General features: G+C 44.1%; 5 protein-coding genes across 5 annotated transcripts, besides 49 other annotated features; all 5 read right to left on the bottom strand.

Moving 5' to 3' along the window:
- Positions 1–445: part of a sequence feature (areas merged during assembly that could not be assigned to a particular haplotype. This can correspond to areas where the two haplotypes were merged or to regions with more than two copies in the genome that were merged during assembly.) that runs on past the window's edge.
- Positions 120–168: a microsatellite.
- Positions 271–300: a microsatellite.
- Positions 446–916: a sequence feature (areas merged during assembly that could not be assigned to a particular haplotype. This can correspond to areas where the two haplotypes were merged or to regions with more than two copies in the genome that were merged during assembly.).
- On the bottom strand, positions 504–1,352 carry Tc00.1047053506925.210 (hypothetical protein, conserved; the record flags this gene model as incomplete). The annotated part of the gene is made up of 1 exon (XM_816478.1): positions 504–1,352. The coding sequence occupies one exon, from the start codon at positions 1,350–1,352 to the stop codon at positions 504–506; it is 849 nt and encodes a 282-aa protein (XP_821571.1).
- Positions 917–3,334: a sequence feature (areas merged during assembly that could not be assigned to a particular haplotype. This can correspond to areas where the two haplotypes were merged or to regions with more than two copies in the genome that were merged during assembly.).
- Positions 1,505–1,551: a sequence feature (T-rich).
- Positions 1,934–1,962: a microsatellite.
- Positions 2,397–4,799, bottom strand: Tc00.1047053506925.200 (hypothetical protein, conserved; the record flags this gene model as incomplete). Its single annotated transcript, XM_816477.1, has 1 exon — positions 2,397–4,799. One exon carries the CDS (start codon positions 4,797–4,799, stop codon positions 2,397–2,399), a length of 2,403 nt encoding a protein of 800 aa, XP_821570.1.
- Positions 3,335–3,733: a sequence feature (areas merged during assembly that could not be assigned to a particular haplotype. This can correspond to areas where the two haplotypes were merged or to regions with more than two copies in the genome that were merged during assembly.).
- Positions 3,734–8,239: a sequence feature (areas merged during assembly that could not be assigned to a particular haplotype. This can correspond to areas where the two haplotypes were merged or to regions with more than two copies in the genome that were merged during assembly.).
- Positions 5,158–5,177: a microsatellite.
- Tc00.1047053506925.190 (hypothetical protein, conserved) lies at positions 5,186–5,560 on the bottom strand (the record flags this gene model as incomplete). Its single annotated transcript, XM_816474.1, has 1 exon — positions 5,186–5,560. The coding sequence occupies one exon, from the start codon at positions 5,558–5,560 to the stop codon at positions 5,186–5,188; it is 375 nt and encodes a 124-aa protein (XP_821567.1).
- Positions 5,665–5,729: a sequence feature (T-rich).
- Positions 5,914–5,967: a sequence feature (GA-rich).
- Positions 6,188–7,987, bottom strand: Tc00.1047053506925.180 (protein kinase, putative; the record flags this gene model as incomplete). The annotated part of the gene is made up of 1 exon (XM_816472.1): positions 6,188–7,987. One exon carries the CDS (start codon positions 7,985–7,987, stop codon positions 6,188–6,190), a length of 1,800 nt encoding a protein of 599 aa, XP_821565.1.
- Positions 8,103–8,130: a microsatellite.
- Positions 8,134–8,161: a microsatellite.
- Positions 8,224–8,302: a sequence feature (T-rich).
- Positions 8,240–11,079: a sequence feature (heterozygous, Esmeraldo-like haplotype).
- Positions 9,015–9,053: a microsatellite.
- Positions 9,712–9,741: a microsatellite.
- Positions 10,034–10,065: a microsatellite.
- Positions 10,702–10,735: a microsatellite.
- Positions 10,862–10,889: a microsatellite.
- Positions 10,956–10,975: a microsatellite.
- Positions 11,080–11,972: a sequence feature (haploid, non-Esmeraldo-like haplotype).
- Positions 11,106–11,178: a microsatellite.
- Positions 11,189–11,212: a sequence feature (AT_rich).
- Positions 11,306–11,338: a microsatellite.
- Positions 11,722–11,747: a microsatellite.
- Positions 11,748–11,770: a microsatellite.
- Positions 11,771–11,798: a microsatellite.
- Positions 11,833–11,904: a sequence feature (T-rich).
- Positions 11,973–14,779: a sequence feature (heterozygous, non-Esmeraldo-like haplotype).
- Positions 12,752–12,789: a microsatellite.
- Positions 13,430–13,497: a microsatellite.
- Positions 13,615–13,666: a microsatellite.
- Positions 13,874–13,896: a sequence feature (AT_rich).
- Positions 14,426–14,454: a microsatellite.
- Positions 14,663–14,684: a microsatellite.
- Positions 14,763–14,789: a microsatellite.
- Positions 14,780–15,210: a sequence feature (areas merged during assembly that could not be assigned to a particular haplotype. This can correspond to areas where the two haplotypes were merged or to regions with more than two copies in the genome that were merged during assembly.).
- Positions 14,858–14,879: a sequence feature (AT_rich).
- Positions 15,103–15,126: a microsatellite.
- Positions 15,185–15,210: a microsatellite.
- Positions 15,211–15,717: a sequence feature (areas merged during assembly that could not be assigned to a particular haplotype. This can correspond to areas where the two haplotypes were merged or to regions with more than two copies in the genome that were merged during assembly.).
- Positions 15,232–15,257: a sequence feature (AT_rich).
- Positions 15,506–15,539: a microsatellite.
- Positions 15,565–15,589: a microsatellite.
- Positions 15,718–15,899: a sequence feature (areas merged during assembly that could not be assigned to a particular haplotype. This can correspond to areas where the two haplotypes were merged or to regions with more than two copies in the genome that were merged during assembly.).
- Tc00.1047053506925.170 (hypothetical protein, conserved) lies at positions 15,728–17,728 on the bottom strand (the record flags this gene model as incomplete). The annotated part of the gene is made up of 1 exon (XM_816470.1): positions 15,728–17,728. One exon carries the CDS (start codon positions 17,726–17,728, stop codon positions 15,728–15,730), a length of 2,001 nt encoding a protein of 666 aa, XP_821563.1.
- Positions 15,900–18,054: part of a sequence feature (areas merged during assembly that could not be assigned to a particular haplotype. This can correspond to areas where the two haplotypes were merged or to regions with more than two copies in the genome that were merged during assembly.) that runs on past the window's edge.
- Positions 17,870–17,909: a microsatellite.

Here is an 18,054-nt window from a genome sequence, read left to right as displayed (position 1 = left end):
CGACGCAACGTGCACCCCAAAAAAAAAAAAAAAAAAGTTAAGGCTATAAATACGCACAACTAAACACTGAGGCAGCGACGAGTGTCACACCCTCCCACCACCACCTTTCGCGTTACTGCAAAAATAAATAAATAAAAATAAAAGTAATAAAATAAAAATAAAATAAAACCAGATAATACCACAAACAGAACCTCACAAATTGATCCTTATTCTTGTTGTTTCCTCTTGTTCTTCTCCACAACTCAAGCGTGAAGCGCAGTCCATCACTTCAAAAAAAAAAAAAAAAAAAGGAAAAAAAAAGGCATGGAGAACAAAAAAGCAAGCACGGAATGAAGAGAAGAGCACAGACCTGAAATAAACAAGAAGATCAGAACCATGCACTCGATAACACCACAACACCTTCACCCAAATTTAAAATATGTGACAGATTTGGGGAAAACTGGAAAGAATGCATTCGCACGGACTGTGTATTTTCTTTCTTTGCTCAGACAAATGGCTGTCTTTTACTCCGTGTATCCAGTCGATTCTTCGGTTGGCCCACACACGGCATCCAACTCTGCTGCAACACTCAACAGTTTGCGCCATTCCTCCTCATTCTCTTCCTGAAGGATAGTCGTTCGATGAGATGTAGAATTCTCTCCACTGCGGAGGCTTTGCCACCGAAATGCCTCCCCCTCGTCCCAGCTAAGCACAAGTTTTTTGATCCTGCCAAGCTCGGCCGCTGTGCATGGATCAGGATCTACCATGTAAAAGCCAGCAGTTGCAACATTAATAACGTTATCCCAAATTTTGAAAAATCCTTTTTTTGAATTGAAAAAATAGGCAGAGCCGTGGCGATAGTTCTCTAGCGGGTGGGGTACAGGAACAACAGTTTTAATGCTTCCTGCAGGCACATAGACTGAAAGTACCAACGTCCACACATTGTAATCCTCTAATGATTTAGTGCGAAGAAGAAGAAAAAGTCGTTTCTTTCGCTCTTCAAACGAAATCGCAAAGTAGTGATGCTCGCAGGAAACATCACTTCCGCTAAAGGTGCATGAAAGCGCTTTTTGACAACCGTCAGGAACTTCTGGATGCATTGAAGGTGTGACATGTCGAAGAAGATAAACGGGCCGAAGATGAATCCCTCCGCTACTCTTAGGAGGCCCTTCAAATGGCACAAAACATCGTGCGGACGATGGTTTCATACATCGATTGGGTATTTTATGCGTGTACCCTATGCCCTCGCTGGTTACAACGACATAACGCATCTGCCACGACTTTCTGGAAAAAAAACTGCGACCGACCGAATACTTTTCTATCCAACCCTCACAAGCGGGCACACCATTCAACCAATGCACGTGGACAGTCATGTATCCAAGGACTCCAGTTCTTGGTGGACCAGCGACTAATAAACAAAAGGGACAAGCTCCAACCCTCACACTCTTCCTTTCTTTCCTTTTTCCTTTCACCTGCTTTCCATACAGCGTGTGGATACGCCCACAATAAAACAGCAGCGCGTAGGAAAAAAAAAAAAAACTTAAAAAAAAAAAAGTGTTAAAAAAAAAATAATTCTACGAATTCCCCTCCTTAATTATTATTTTTCCTTCTGCTTATCCTTGCTGCCTTCTGTAACCGTAAGGATGTGTTCTCCGTGGGGGGACAGAGAGGAGCACCGGGCCAGGAACGTCCGTTCCTTTTGATGGGTTGGCCTGTCGTAGGCGGGTCAAAACAACGGCAACAACAAAAAAAAAGGGGGAGAGTGGAGAACAGCGACGTCGCACAAGAAATGGAAAGAGACAAAAGGGGGGAAATCACGCACAACAAGTCGACTGCAGCAACGAGACATCACACAAACGCTCTTTTCACGGAAGAAACGGCCCAAACTTTTCAGAGCACGTTGCAAGGAAGAAACAAAAAAAAAAAAAGAAATTCTTTCCATGCCCTCTCCTCCTTTTTTTTTTTTTTTCTTTTTTTTTTTTTGCTCCCTTCTGTACAATTAAATAAATATACGCTTCGCCGGAAGGGAGAAGACAACACCCGGATCACCCTCCCCGGACAAACACCTCCTTTCTCCTCAGCGCCCGTAGCCACTCCCAAAAATAAAACAAAAACTCAGACAAGCAAAAAGGGGGTGGAGAGGAGGCAGCAAAAATTGTACACAAAACAGCTACGCTTTCAAGCATCCCAAACGTGCATCAAAATTGCTCCCGCGTCTTGTCAAAATTGCACTCACAATTCCGCGCACGAAAAAACTAACAACGGAAAGATACACGTTGCGTTGAACCACACCTACCCATCCTACATATGCATTTCTCTCTCCCTCTAAAAAAAAAGTAAATCGTTTTTTTTTATATATATATTCCATGTTGCTGTTGCTGGTTGCCTTCCATTTTCTTCCTCATCTATGTATTCATTCATCCATCCCATTGGAATCGACAATACGCCAACAGTGTAACCAACAGCGCATCAGCACCTGTACAGAATGTAATTTCAGCAATGACACTCCCTTTCGTCACTGTCTGTGCAGAGGGGGGACTAATTGTGACTTCAGCTACCAGCTCCATTCCGTTGTTCGTTTGCCTAGTAATGCCGCACGCAGCACTGCCTGCATTTGTTCCCTGTGAACGCCAGACGGCATATTTCTCAACCAAAGAGCCCCGATTGCCTCTGGACGGTGCAAGAGGCGAAGCCAAAACAACCCCACTCGAGGAAGAGAATAACATGGAATTACTTTCTTCGGTACCACCAAAGCCATTTACAGTGGAAAGATTTGACACCGTGCTTGTTGTCCCACCAAATCCTGTGCGCCGGACAGATTCCACCCGATGCATAACATACTCCACATCCTCCGACTTGTTTTTCTTGCTGGCGCCTTCCCAGACAAGCGTCAATTCAGAATTTCGGTTAAGAAAGCAGGAGGCAAAAGTACGACCCGACGATGTGCAAAAGTACAACGTACTACTGAAAGGTACCCAACTGCCCTTTATCTGTGCAATGAGAGTGCGTCGATCGCCATAGAACACCACTGTTTCGATGGAACCGCAACTCTCGCCTGAAAAGTATAAAATATTGTTTTGAGGGTCGGTAGAGTCGGACACCATGAAAAGTTCTCGATTCATCAATCGGCCATCAAAGACGAAGCTCCACCTCACCGGCTCCTTGTCATGTACAATCCAGGGTGAACTTGTGCGATCACTCAACAAACAGTAGTCGGGATATAAGCAGCGACTCGAACCAAAAAACATTGTTGGTGGAAGATTGTTGACTAACTCGCGGTACCGCCGGTTTACGGCACTCATCTTTTTTAATACAACAGGGCCTGCAAACTCCAAAGCAGTCAGAAGTTCCACGGATCGTAGACGAACGGAGAGAATTTCAGTCACAGAGAACATGATAACTCGACTATTGCTGCGCGTTGCACCAGACACTTTCAGTTTGCGTCCAGATGGTAGTGGTGCGACGTGTGTTGGGAGCCACAGACTTGGATTCGGTATCTTAAAATTAACAAACTCCCTCGTCGTGGTGTCCGATGACGAACTCCCGGAAGTGTTGCTATTAGGGTCCCTCAAGCCGCAAGCAAACTCTAAAGAACGCCGCTCCGATGCAAAGCGAACACCACACTTGTTTGACCCCATGAAAGAAGTTTCAAAGCAAAAAAAACAACACACAGCGTTATCTGCCACCTCATAGCAGACGGAGCACACAAAACCGCCCCATCGTCCTCGAGGTTGAAGGAGAGCGATACCACAACAGCCGGGAGGAATGGTATCAGGGAATTGCATCCCATTCCGGAAGGCGGCATCAGGAGAGGAACACCCTGTCAAACGAAAATTTCGGGAAGTCGTGTTTTCTAAACATGCCACAACACCAAACCGAACTGTACTCATTTGATGATCTAAAAACAAAAGTGCTGTTTGAAGAAAGCCTATAGGCAAGATATGTGAAGTACTCATCTTATGTAGAGCTCGTGCCTCTTTAGCAAGCTGCCTCCAATAGAGCAACTGAGGATTAGCAACGTTTGAACCTTCAGAAGATGTCGAGGTAACCAACGCGTGTTCTGATGCAAGCACACCATTTGCGCCATCATCTACACGTTGTCCCAACAACACACCATGTGCTTTTTGTTCTTCCTGCTCCATGGAACAGCGATTCAGTTTCAAGCGTTGAACATCCTCCATGTGGTACCCACGTTGTGCCCAAAAGTCCTCGGCCGTGATTTCTTCAACACACGGATTTCCACTATAAATTGGTGACGAACAAAGAAGAGACTCCGCCTTATCAAAGGCAACCACCGAAGCCTCAAGTTGAAAGAGGCGTAGGAACTCCCTTCCCATTACAAAATGGGCCTCCGCAGAACGTTCGTGAGACATTAGAACAGCAGCTTGAGCATCTTGTAGGGCTTTATCATGCCGTTTTAAAGCCGAGTACGCATCGGCACGTAAAAGTAGCATTCGAAACTTTTGAGTCCGATTAAAACCTCCGCGCAACTGTGGTGTCACCCTCACAATTTTGGTGCCTTCCGAGACAGATATTACCTTGCTCTTACCCACTGCTGTAGACTCGGTAAAGGACCCACCAGAACGGTCGCTCAGGAACACATCGTTGTTGTGGCTACAACTCCCTTGCAGAGTGCCACCTTGATCAAAGAAAGGCTGACGTGAGGTTTGCCTCTCCAGCGCATTCTCTTCACTGTCCCTCTCACCCAATTGCAGGCCTGCCGTAATGATGCGTATAGCAGCATAATAATTTGAATAGAGGCGCATCTCCTCGTAGGCACGCCGAATCAGGTCGTGCATAGGACCGGGTGGCCGATCCATCGTGAAGACACACCACACCACCTGCAAATACAAAAGACTCTCCCACCTCGTCTAACCACCCAGATCCAAATAAATTGACTAAAAAAAAAAAGAAGAGTACAACATCCACAGAACACAAAAAAGGAGCAAACACCTACACACAGCTGGAACGCTGGTTAATTTACAAACAAAAAAAACACCAGAAAAGGCTGCTGCTACACAGACGCACACACAAAAAAAGAATGGAATGAAGGAAAAAGAAAAACTCCAACCGATTCCTTCTTTTTTCCGCCTTTTTTTTTTGTTTTTCGTCCTGCGAGAATTTCTTATTTGTGGTCCCCTGCGTTGCTTTTCTTAAAACGCCTGCTTTACCTTTGAATTTTTTTTTTTTTTTTTTTTCATGGTTATCATTCGTCTTCCAGGTACACCTGGCTGCCCAGTGACGCATACAAGTTAGCCTTTAATTCGCCCAACGCGACTTCGACCAATTTCAGCTCCGCTTCCGCCGCCTCCTGCTCCGTCTGCAAGCGACCCTTTTCCTTTTCCAGCCATTCCTCTGCCTCGTCATTGTCGGTCTCCATGAAGGTCTCGCCGAAAAGATACATGGCATTGTCAGTGATCATCAGTTCGTCTGCTGCGTCGCCAAGCCTCACTATCTCCTCCTTACGCCTAGAGAGTTCGGCCACCAGCTCCCGACGACGGCGATGCAGACGCGCAAAAAGACAAATGCGGTGTTGATCGTCTTCCGTGACCTCCACTTCTTTTCCCTTAAGAATAGACATAGTTCTTCGCCAGTAGCGCCTCCCGTCAACCTGTGATTACCGCTTCTTTATTGTATTCTTTGGGTGGACCTCGAGAACCCCTCTCCTCTGCTTCAAGACCAGCCAAAAAAAAAAAAAAAAAAAGGTAATTAAAACAAACAAACAAAGATAATAATTAAAAAAAAAAAAACAATTCATATCGAACCCCTCACATTACCCATTTTTAAACGCAAAAGACTCCTCTTTTTTTTTTTTTTTTTTTCATTGCTCACAGAGGTGTAATAGGCTAATCGCGTATATATATATTTTTTTTCTGCTCGATTGGTTTGTATCGGAGAGGTATAAATTATGATACAAGGCGCAGTAAAACAATCTTTTTCGTTTCTTTGCTTCGTTCTTACTTTTTCTTTTTCTTTCTCCCCCTTTTTTGGGCCTGATATAACTTACCAAATGACAGAGTGTATAGTTTTTCGAAGGCATACATACATCAGTGGTGAGGGGAAGAGGCTGCATTACAAGAGTCCAGGGTATATAATACTGTAAAGGTAATGCATTGAAGCTAATTTTTTTCCTGTAAGAAACGTTCCTTTACTTTGGCTCTATTTTCAAACTAACAAAATTACCAAAAACTACGCTGCTGGCTCAAGTCTATTCCATTCCTCTCCTCTGTAGCAGCCTTTTGAACCATGGATGCTCAACGGCTTGCGCTGTTGTCAGTCGATGACGAGCATCGTGCGTCAGCAGTCTTCGTAAGAGATCCTTGGCATCGCTACTAAGTAGCGGTGACGGCCGCACAGTTTGACGACCCGAACTGATCAACTTGAGAAGACTGCTGCGGCGCTCGTCATGAAAAGGAAAGGTGGAGTGTAAGAGAACAAACATCACCACGCCCGCCGACCATAAATCGACTGAAGTGCCGTATCCCATCGGTCCAGGTGTCAAAAGTGTCCTCAGAATTCCGATGGAGGCGGCCGAGTGCATCCCACGGCTATTCTTATCCTCAGCCGGTGTTCTCGGTGTCATGAGGTTACCGCAAATCCCTGTGCTGCCTGTCATGGATATGGGAGGCAGTTTAACGCTAACACTGTTGTTGGCCTCTTTTGCATCGGTCGGCCTTGCCGATAGCCTAGAGTGCATGGCTGCCCGAATTACCTCTGGGGCCACGTAATGATACGATCCGCAGAATTGAGTCAGTGTCCCATCGCATACCTTGTGCGTCTCCCCACTGCAGCCCGCATTCGTGTTGCTCGACCATTGCAGTCCTTCACAAAAGCCGTAGTCTATGAGACGTGCTCTGTCCTGAGGGTCAATAACAATGTTTTCCACCTTCACATCACGGTGAACGATTTGTTGGGAGTGAAGACACTGCAGAGCCAACAGTAAATCCATCATATAGGCTGCGGTCCTTGCCTCGTTGAGTGGTTTCCGAGAGACCAGTGTGAATAAATCTCGGCCGGTCAGCAACTCCATCACAAGAATACATTGCATTTTTCCCTCTTGCAGTTGTTGCCTTACTTTCTCAATAGCTGACTGATTGGTCTCAGCGGCCGATTTCACCACCGCTGAGGAAGCTGGCATGGCGGGCAACGAACCCTGGCGCTGCTCTGGAGCATCACCATCCCCATTATCCCTACCGGAAAAAGAGTCACACGTCGTGGAAGAAACATGTGACACAGCATTTTTCTTTGCCACTACGAGGAGAGGCTCTTGCTTTACCCTTCGTTTTGCTGTGACGCTGGAAGATGTTGAGGAAACAATAAAAAGTTGGGAGTTATACCGCTGCACACGTCTTTGCAAATCCTCCACATCTTCCACAAACACGTCACTTGTGTGAACCAAATTCGGATGACGCGCCATAAAAGAGACAGTGATCTCCTTGACTAGCGACTCCGGGAGCGACGTCGATGTGTTGCTGTTGTTGCTGATGTGCCTCCCACCCTCAATCGCCATCGACCCCTTATCTTTACCGTCCCCACCCTCACCGACTTGTTTCCTTCTAGCGAGCTGCGTTTCTTTCGCAATGAGAAACTTTGCCGCCTTTCTTTCCTTCGTCTTGCGGTTCACAACCTCAAAAACGACGCTATAACTTCCATGCCCCAACAGCCTTCGAATCTTGTAAGTTTCCAAAAAATCCCGCAGTGGATGTATCCGATGACACTCTTGGTTTCCTTTACTATTGGGCAAGTCAACAAAGGACCCAAGGGACGAGCAGACGTTTGGTGCCACTTCCGCTTCACGACATTCCGCCGCCACCGCACACCGCACCGGTGGTACCGAGCCCACAGCCGATATTCGTTTCTGGCTACTGATTCCACTGTTCCCGCCGCTGTCTACACGATCCTGCTGCGGAGTGGCAACCTTTTTGGTGAGAGCAAATGGTACGCCGGGTGAAAGCAGCACGTTCTCCGCCGGCGTCACGGTGGCCACCGCTGAGGAGCCGGCACGCATTGCTACACGGCTGTGCTCCTCCCCTCCCCCCCACCGCTATCTTAGGCAATACACAATAAAAGCATGGAAAAAGTTACAGGGAATACAGGGAAACTACAGTATCCACTTTTCCCGCCACACAAACACACACACACACACACGCATAGGTATATATGTATGTATGTATGTATATATACACACATGCACGCACCCATAAACACACGAATACCCGGTGAGACTAGAAAAGGAGGATACGCAAATAAAAAAAAAAAAAAAAAGAAACAGGGGTACACTACTGAAATACGAACAAACGGAAAAAACAAAGAAAAAAAAAAAGCGCACTTCGTCAGAGTCCAAATAAAAACACTCCATTTGGTGCAAAAAGCATTTCGCTTCCTAATGTAATCCTCTTCACTTTCTTTCAAATAAACCCGGAAGATTTTTTTTTTTTTTTTAACCCCACTCCTCGTTGCCGCCGTGTGCTTTCTGTTTTCTCCAATTTCCATAAGCTTCCTCATACCTCATATCCCCTCCCCCACGCCAACAACAATTCCTTTCTTTCTGTTAATTTACTCATATCTTTATTTTACTTTTAATATAAACAGAATATGTGCCCGGATGAGTCCTTTTCCTCTTTCTTCCTGCAGAGAGAGAAAAAACAACGCCGTGGCAAGTTACATTTTGGCTCAACGCACCCAATATCCCCCCACTTTAGACAAGAACCATCGAACACCAAAACAGTAGTAAACAAACAATTCCAAAAGGCATACGCATAACTACCGGGCTCACTGGGAACTGACAAAGCGGTATTGATTGGGGCTCCACAGCCGCCGAAACCCTCCGTTTGAAGGACAGTAAAGTAGGCGGAAAAAAACACAACAAAAATAACAGAAAAATGTACTTCACTCGCTGCCTTCAAACACTATCGTTTAACGCCAAATCAATTCACGGGGAAACGGAGCAGATAAACGAGACACCCACGATCATCTACCGAGCACCCCGCAATTCCGCGTATTCTTTCCACCAGTTGCCTTTAAAAGTATATATCATAATAATAGTAATAATAATAGTAATAATCATAAAAATATGGCATCCATAAATATGGATTTGCACTAACAATCCTCCTTTGTTTGCTCCTTCTTATTTCTGCATCCCTTTTGCCTTGCACCTGTTCACTTTCTCTTCGTTACTTTCAGAGGGTGAGGGGGGAGAGGTCTCCTTGTCTTGCCGTCATTCACGTCAAGAATAGAGGCTCAATTAAGATCTCCGCATTAATACTTCACTGAGTGAGTAAATGGGAAAAAGGTGTGCTGTTCGCCACCTTCACCGACAGGATATTTTGTCAATTTTTTTTCTTCCCCCATCTTCATAAAATGTCGTAGAGAAAAATAGAGGCAGAGAAAGCAACGAAACTAAAAAACCGGCCTCTAAAAGGATCCATTGTCTTGCTTCCGCTTTGTTCAATAAACTTATGCACATGATTTCCGTGCGTTGACGCAGATGTCGTCAGTTGTGTCGTATGCAATCCCTCCCTTCGTTCCGGTTCACTCCGACTCGCAGTCTTCAGTCGTGAGTCGCCGGTGCTTCTGGTTTTTGTCTCCCTCCCTCTTCATCGACAGTCTGTTTGCAGCCGCCCACACCGCCGCGAATAATACCGAGCCCCATCCCACACACCCATGAAAGTGTGTCGGGTGCATGCACGGTGCGGTAGCAACGCCAAACTTTCATCACTACACCACGCCCCCCACAAACACACACACACACACACACACACATAAATATGAATACCACACATAAAGACACGTGTGGGTGAGTGCGTTTCAACAACCAAAAATTTAAAAAAAGCGGAAAAACAAAAAATCCAAACTTTCCGTCCAACTGCGCCGTTCAAAAAAAAAAAAAAAAAAATGAGTGAATGCCTCCAGACATACACACACCTGTATATATATGTATATATGAACAGATATATGCATGGTGCACGTGTTGCATGGAGAGGTGCGAACCACAAAGATGGAATAAAGGAGGAAAAACCAACATGAAACGAGAAAACACTGTGTCGACGCCGCTAAAAAAAAAAAAAAAAAAAAAAAAAAAAGAAATCCCTCCTTCCAAACAAACAATAAAGTAAAAAAAAAGTTCATGTCTTTTGGACAATTTCTCCACCCTCTTCTCTGCCAGAGACACCTGGAAGAGAAAATATATATGTATACTTGTCATTTTTGTGTGCATGCATGCATGGCTGTCTCTTTCGTCCCTCGCCCCCCAAAGCCCATAAAAAAATGAATGAAAATAATTAATGGCGCAGAAAAACAGAGAACCAAAAGAGAAATATATCAATCACAGTGCCGTTTCCACCGTTCTTAATTTCTTCCCTCCTCCGCTTCACTTTTCCAGCAGTAGCAGCAGCAGCACACAGAACAAAACGCGACGCACGCATTACTCATCTGTTTCCCAAACAAGCACCAGGCATCCTCCTTCTCTCCAACCCCTCCCCTTTTCCTCTTTGCAGCCACCCTTGTTGAAGAACAAGGTCGTGGCAAAAGAAAGAAAAACAGCAGAATGGGCAGGATGCAGGTGGAAGCAAATAACCGGGCAATAGTCCCGGCAGAACGCGTGGAATTTGGAGCAGCATGACCGAAAAGTAGATGACAAAAGCACACACAGACACACACAACTTTGAACAAAGGGGATGCGCCAAGAAATCAACAAAAGTATTCTACGATGCAAGAAGTCGCAAAAAAAAAAAAAAAAAAAAACAAGAAAAAAAAACATTATTGCAAGACAGTGCCGTGGAAACAACCACAGTACGGAATGCTCAGGGCTCCAGCTTGGGCACCCAACGGCGAAACAACAAACAAACAAAAATCCATGCATAAATTTGCTGCTAGCACGCACACAACAACAACAACAACAACAATAACAAAGAAGAAGAAGAGAAATGTGTGGGTGTTCGGTTTCATGCAGAAGAATCATGCACACATGTACAACGATATATATATATATATATATGGCTTTCTCTTTGCTTGCATGCGCGCTTATTATAGCCGCTTATATATAATGTGCATACATACACTCAGAGAGCCACAAATACATGCATATATATAGAGAGTGAAGTGTGTGCATATAATATTTTTAAGCCTATATATATATATATATATATATATATATATATATATATATATATATATATATATATATATATATATATATATGCAAGCTCAGTTTTTATTTAAATATATAAATATACGTTTTTTTTTTTTGTTTTGTTTTTTTGGTTGTTATTTTCTCCCCCTCCCTCATTATACCGAAGCGACACAAAAGAAAACAAAACACACTCACACAGACAGACGGACAGACAGACAGGTAGAGAGAGAGGGAGAGGGAAAAACACAGAAGTACGGGGAGGAGGAGCGCATTTTAAAGAAACAGCGATGGGCTAAGACGGAGAACACAAAAACCAAAGAATAGAAGCGGAATTGCGTTGACAGAAACAAAACTACTGATCGTTCCCGCCGCTGCTACAAGATCCTGCTGCGGAGTGGCAATCTTTTTGGTGATAGCAAATGGTACGCCGGGTGAAAGCAGCGCGTTCTCCGCCGGCGTCACGGTGGCCACCGCTGAGGAGCCGGCACGCATTGCTACACGGCTGTGCTCCTCCCCTCCCCCCCCCCCACCGCTATCTTAGGCAATACACAATACAAGCATGGAAAAAGTTACGGGGAATACAGGGAAGCCACAGTATCCACCTTTCCCGCCACAAAAGCACACACACACGCAAAGATATATATGTATGTATGTATGTATACACACATGCACGCACCCATAAACACACGAATACCCGGTGAGACTAGAAAAGGAGGATACGCAAATAAAAAATAAAGAAAGAAAAAAAAGGCTGAAAGATAAATAAATAAGGCTGGTAAAAAAAAAAAAGAAAACCGTAGGCCGAGAACAACGACTAACGTCAAAATAAAAAAAAAGGTGAAGGGACATTATATAAAAAAAAAAAAAGAAACAGGGGTACACTACTGAAATACAAACAAACGTAAAAAACAAAGAAAAAAAAGCGCACTTCTTTAGAGTCCAAATTAAAACACTCCATTTGGTGCAAAAAGCATTTCGCTTCCTAATGTAATCCGCTTCACTTTCTTTCAAATAAACCCGGAAGATTTTTTTTTTTTTTTTAACCCCACTCCTCGCTGCCGCCGTGTGCTTTCTGTTTTCTCCAATTTCCATAAGCTTCCTCATACCTCATACCCCCTCCCCCACGCCAACAACAATTCCTTTCTTTCTGTTAATTTACTCATATCTTTATTTTATTTTACGCTTAATATAAACAGAATATGTGCCCGGATGAGTCCTTTTCCTCTTTCTTCCTGCAGAGAGAAAAAAAAACAACGCCGTGGCAAGTTACATTTTGGCTCAACGCACCCAATATCCCGCCGCTTTAGACAAGAACCATCGAACACCAAAACACCAGTAAACAAACAATTCCAAAAGGCATACGCATAACTACCGGGCTCACTGGGAACTGACAAAGCGGTATTGATTGGGGCTCCACAGCCGCCGAACCCCTCCGTGTGAAGGGCAGTAAAGTAGGCGGAAAAAAAACACAACAAAAATAACAGAAAAATGTACTTCACTCGCTGCCTTCAAACATTATCGTTTAACGCCAAATCAATTCGCGGGGAAACGGAGCAGATAAACGAGACACCCACGATCATCTACCGAGCACCCCGCAATTCCGCGTATTCTTTCTACCAGTTGCCTTTAAAAGTATATATCATAATAATATTAATAATAATAGTAATAATCATATAATATGGCATCCATAAATATGGATCTGCACCACCAATCCTCCTTTGTTTGCTCCTTGTCATTTCTGCGTTCCTGTTGCCTTGCACCTGTTCACATTCTCTTCGTTACTTTCAGAGGATGAGGGGGGAGAGGTCTCCTTGTCTTGCCGTCATTCACGTCAAGAATAGAGGCTCAATTAAGATCTCCGCATTAATACTTCACTGAGTGAGTAAACGGGAGAAAGGTCTGCTGTTCGCCACCCTCGCCGACAGGATATTTTGTCATTTTTTTTCTTTCCCCCATCTTCATAAAATGTCGTAGAGAAAAATGGAGGCAGAGAAAGCAACAAAACTAAGAAACCGGCCTCTAAAAGAATCCATTGTCTTGCTTCCGCTTTGTTCAATAAACTTATGCACATAATGTCCGTGCGTTGACGCAGATGTCGTCAGTTGTGTCGTATGCAATCCCTCCCTTCGTTCCGGTTCACTCCGACCCGCGGGCTTCAGTCGTGAGTCGCCGGTGCATCTGGTTTTTTTTTCCCTCCCTCTTCATCGACAGTCTGTTGCAGCCGCCCACACCGCCGCGAATAATACTGAGCCCCATCCCACACACCCATGAAAGTGTGTCGGGTGCATGCACGGTGCGGTAGCAACGCCAAACTTTCATCACAACACCACGCCCCCCCACAAACACACACACACACACATAAATATGAATACCACACATAAAGACACGTGTGGGTGTGTGCGTTTCAACAACCAAAAATTCAAAAAAAGCAGAAAAACAAAAAATCCAAACTTTCCGCCCAACTGCGCCGTTCAAAAAAAAAAAAATAATGAGTGAATGCCTCCATACATACACACCTGTGTATATGTATATATATATACGAACAGATATATGCATGGTGCACATGTTGCATGGAGAGGCACGAACCACAAAGATGAAATAAAGGGGGAAAAACCAACATGAAACGAGACAACACTGTGTCGACGCCGCTAAAAAAAAAAATGATAATAATAATCCCTCCTTCCAAACAAACAATAAAATAAAAAGTTCATGTCTTTTTGACAATTTCTCCACCCTCTTCTCTACCAGAGACACCTGGAAAAGAAAATAAATAAATAAATATATTTGTCATTTTTGTATGCATGCATGCATGGCTATCTCTTTCGTCCCTCGCTCCCCAAAGCCCATAAAAAAATGAATGAAAAAAATTAATGGCGCAGAAAGACAGAGAACCAAAAGAGAAATAAATCAATCACAGTGCCGCTTCCACCGTTCTTAATTTCTGCCCTCCACCGCTTCACTTTTCCAGCAGTAGCAACAGCAGCACGCAGAACAAAACGCGACGCACGCATTACTCATCTGTTTCCCAAACAAGCACCAGGCATCCTCCTTCTCTCCAACCCCTCCCCTTTTCCTCTTTGCAGCCACCCTTGTTGAAGAACAAAGCCGTGGCAAAAGGAAGAAAAACAGCAGAATGGGCAGGATGCAGGCGGAAGCAAATAACCGGGCAATAGTCCCGGCAGAACGCGTGGAATTTGGAGCAGCATGACCGAAAAGTAGATGACAAAAGCACACACAGACACACAACGTTAAACAAAGGGGATGCGCCAAAAAAAAAAAAAAACAACAAAATTATTCTACGATGCAAGAAGTCGCAAAAAAAAAAAAAAACAAGAAAAAAAAAATATTGCAAGACAGTGCTGTGGAAACAACCACAGTACGGAATGCTCAGGGCTCCTGCTTGGGCACCCAACGGCGAAACAACAAACAAACAAAAATCCATGCATAAATTTGCTGCTAGCACGCACACAACAACAACAACAAAGAAGAAGAAGAAAAGAAATGTGTGGGTGTTCGGTTTCATGCAGAAGAATCGCGCACACATGTACAACGATATATATATATATATATATATGGCTTTCTCTTTGCTTGCATGGGCGTTTATTATAGCCGCTTATATATAATGTGCATACATACACTCAGAGACCCTCAAATACATGCATATATATATATATATATAGAGAGAGAGAGAGAGTGAAGTGTGTGCATATAATATTTTTAAGCCTATATATATATATGCAAGCTCAGTTTTTATTTAAATATATAAATAGACGTTTTTTCTTCTTTTTGGTTGTTATTTTCTCCCCCTCCCTCATTATACCGAAGCAATACAAAACAAAACAAAACACACTCACACAGACAGAGAGGTAGAGAGAGATGGAGAGGAAAAAACACAGAAGTACGGGGAGGAGGGGCACATTTTAAAGAAACAGCGATGTGCCAAGACGGAGAACACAAAAAACCAAAGAATAGAAGCGGAATTGCGTTGACAGAAAACAAAACAAAACAAAACAAAAACGCATGCGATGAGAGCAGCACAAAAGACAGTCGTACAACAGCAACTCCCATTTACCGAAAAAAAAAAAAAAAAAAAAAAAAAACAACAACCAGAAATATGGAACATAAAATAAAATAAAAATTTAAAAATCGTCAAATAAAACAAAATCACAATCCCCAAAAACCGCAAAAAAACAAACTCTCTTTCCCTTTCCCTTTCACACACACACACACACGAACCAAAACAGCCCCGTAGGGTCTCCCCTCTCCTCCCTCCCTCCCTTTTTTTATTTTTTATTTTTGCCTTCCCTGTCCCATTCGCCCCTTAAACACCTCGGATGGAGGAGGTGTCTTTTTTTCTCGTGATCACAGCCATTGTTCTCCTCCGCGCTCCACGTATTTTTTTTTCTTTTTTTTTTGTTCTTTTTCTTTTCGCTCTCATTTTCAAAACACCATGCAAAAAAAAAAAACAAAAAAAAAAAACGTTAAGAGGAAAAGATAAGATGAAATAAAATAAATAAATAAGTGATGTCACTCCCTCCTTGGCAACCATCTCCAATGCGTTGCTCATGGTGTTCCTATCCCTTCCTCCTATTCCCGTTTTTCTTTTGGCGTGTAAAACTAAAAGCCCCCACTCATAACCGCCGCGTGGTTGATATTATACCGTCGCTGAAGCACACTGTTGGCGACTTGCTCTCCTGTGCCAAATTCCTCGCAGCACTCATGAACTAATGCCAACGCACGCCACAGCGGGGATACAGCATCCGTCTCCGTTCCGTCCTGCTCACATCGGCACCGCATTGTCGCCGCGTAGCGCACCAATAGCTCGTAGCTCTCGCAGTCTAGCTCCGCCTTTTCGCCCGCATGGATGCTCACTCGGCAGGACTCGGGAAGCAATTCGACAAGAGGGGCGGGGAGTACCCAGGATGTCTTTTCAGCGGCGATTGCAACAATAGCAAGGCCCATTATGGTGTGACGGAATTCCTGTGCCCTGGTGTTACGAATCATCAAATCGGCAATAAAGTGAGCCAACTTACACAAGTCATTCCACCGCAAATGATACGTGTTAGTAAAAGAATCGTCAGTCCACTTTCTGTAACCATCACTTGTGTTTTTCTCGTTATTATTAGCGTTATTATCATAAACATTATTATTACCTCCTCCACCCCCGCCACAGGCGCCATCATTCCACCGCTTTAACTCACGTAAGCGGTATCGTCTCTCCGCATCTTGCTGGGCAGCGGGGCCGCCGCATAGATAGAGCAAAACCTCCACAATCTCTAATGATGTGACAGGCTGCAAACAAAAGTTCAGCGTTTTCAGTACGTGCATCTCATATCGATGAAAGTCCGTCGCGGTGATGGAATGCTGCGGACGCAAATAACGCAAAAAGGCTTTAATAGATGGAAAAAAACGATCCACCTGTTTACAACTCAGCATCGCACAAGCAAGAAGAACCCCACTAAAATAAGTGGCATCCCTAACTACCGTCTGCGACATGCATACAAATGCATCAAGGTAAGTGGCAGCGACATGGGCGGCCTCTCGAGAGCCTCCCAACGACGTGATGATGCAATCGATAGAATCTACAACATCAAAACGATTCACCTTATCCCACCCATTTGCCCAGTATCCCCAACACCTTTCAACATCGGTGCGATACCGTTCCTCCTGATCAAATAAATGACGGAAAATGTCCCATCTCAACGAAAAGTCAGAATTTCTCTCTGCACCTTCAGTTGTGAGAAATGACGCAGCAGAATTTTTTCTCCCATCGTTAAACTTTAAGGAATTAGCTTTTAAAATACTACTTTGTCGAGTAGAAGCGTGGAAAATAGAAATCCCCGGATGATGGTTCGGCGAAACAAGACTTCTTTCTTCATTCAGGGCCTGACTGCTGTGTGCGCTGGATGAAATCCCGCCACTTTCCATGTCACTCTGAGACAGACCATTGGTCAAGCAGCTGCTCCACCTCTTTTCAAGATGTTCCCTAGTGACACCAATAAGAGGAATAAAGCTGTAGAAAAAAATTTGCCACAACTCTCTTCTCTTCAGCTGCATGATGCGATGAGTGGCAGCTTTTTCGTCCGATGGGGTTCCACTCTCATTCGTAATTACTCGAATCACAGCAGAACTCACCGGCCGGTTGTATTCGGGTTTCATAGATGGATTCAACTGTGAGGTATTCCGGGAAAATATTCGATAAGATTCAAATGAGAAAACAGTCCCTACCAATTCAAAGCGAGACACCTTTATGGCATAATCTTCATCCTCGATGGAAATGCCGGAAGCGCCCGTCTCAAAATTGGTGAGAGAGGCGTGCTGAATAGCCGTCGCCCCATTGTTTGCTGCAACGGGAAGAAAGCCGCCACTCACTTCAAATAGGTGACAAGGATAAATAACACTGGGCCAAGAGTCTCCCTCATAAATAAAAATTAGCGGTTCTGTCCACGGGAGTCCCCACAGAAAGCTGAGACACGGTAGTTGCGCTCTGCGGGTCACCGTGGGGTCCCCAAGAATTTTCCTACATAGGCTCAAGATGGTTTCGTGAGTATTTTTCATGACATCTTCTTTCCTCATAATGCCATTTTGTCCAACGGCTTTTCCATGCTCCTCTTGCATCTTTCCTTTCTTATCATGCAACACATCCCAAGAAAACAGATCAAAAAAGCATACATATGTGCACGTGCCTCGCAAATAATAATAAACACACACACTCACACAAAGTCACTGCTATGCTCATTAAAAGCATCACGACGCTCAAAAAAAAAAAAAAAAAATAAAATAATAATAATAATAAAAAGAAGAACGCATTTAAACACTCAGCGCTACGTCGAGATTTCCACCACTCCACCCTGCCTTCTTTAAATGCAAAACAAAAGACAGCATGAGCGCGCAGACCACAAAAACCTCCTCCAACGTTTCATCCGTCGTGACAATATAGCCAT

This window comes from Trypanosoma cruzi, genomic scaffold (genome assembly GCF_000209065.1).
Source record: "Trypanosoma cruzi strain CL Brener 1047053517123 genomic scaffold, whole genome shotgun sequence".
In the NCBI taxonomy this organism is placed as follows: domain Eukaryota; phylum Euglenozoa; class Kinetoplastea; order Trypanosomatida; family Trypanosomatidae; genus Trypanosoma; species Trypanosoma cruzi.
This window is presented reverse-complemented; position numbering and strand designations above follow the sequence as displayed.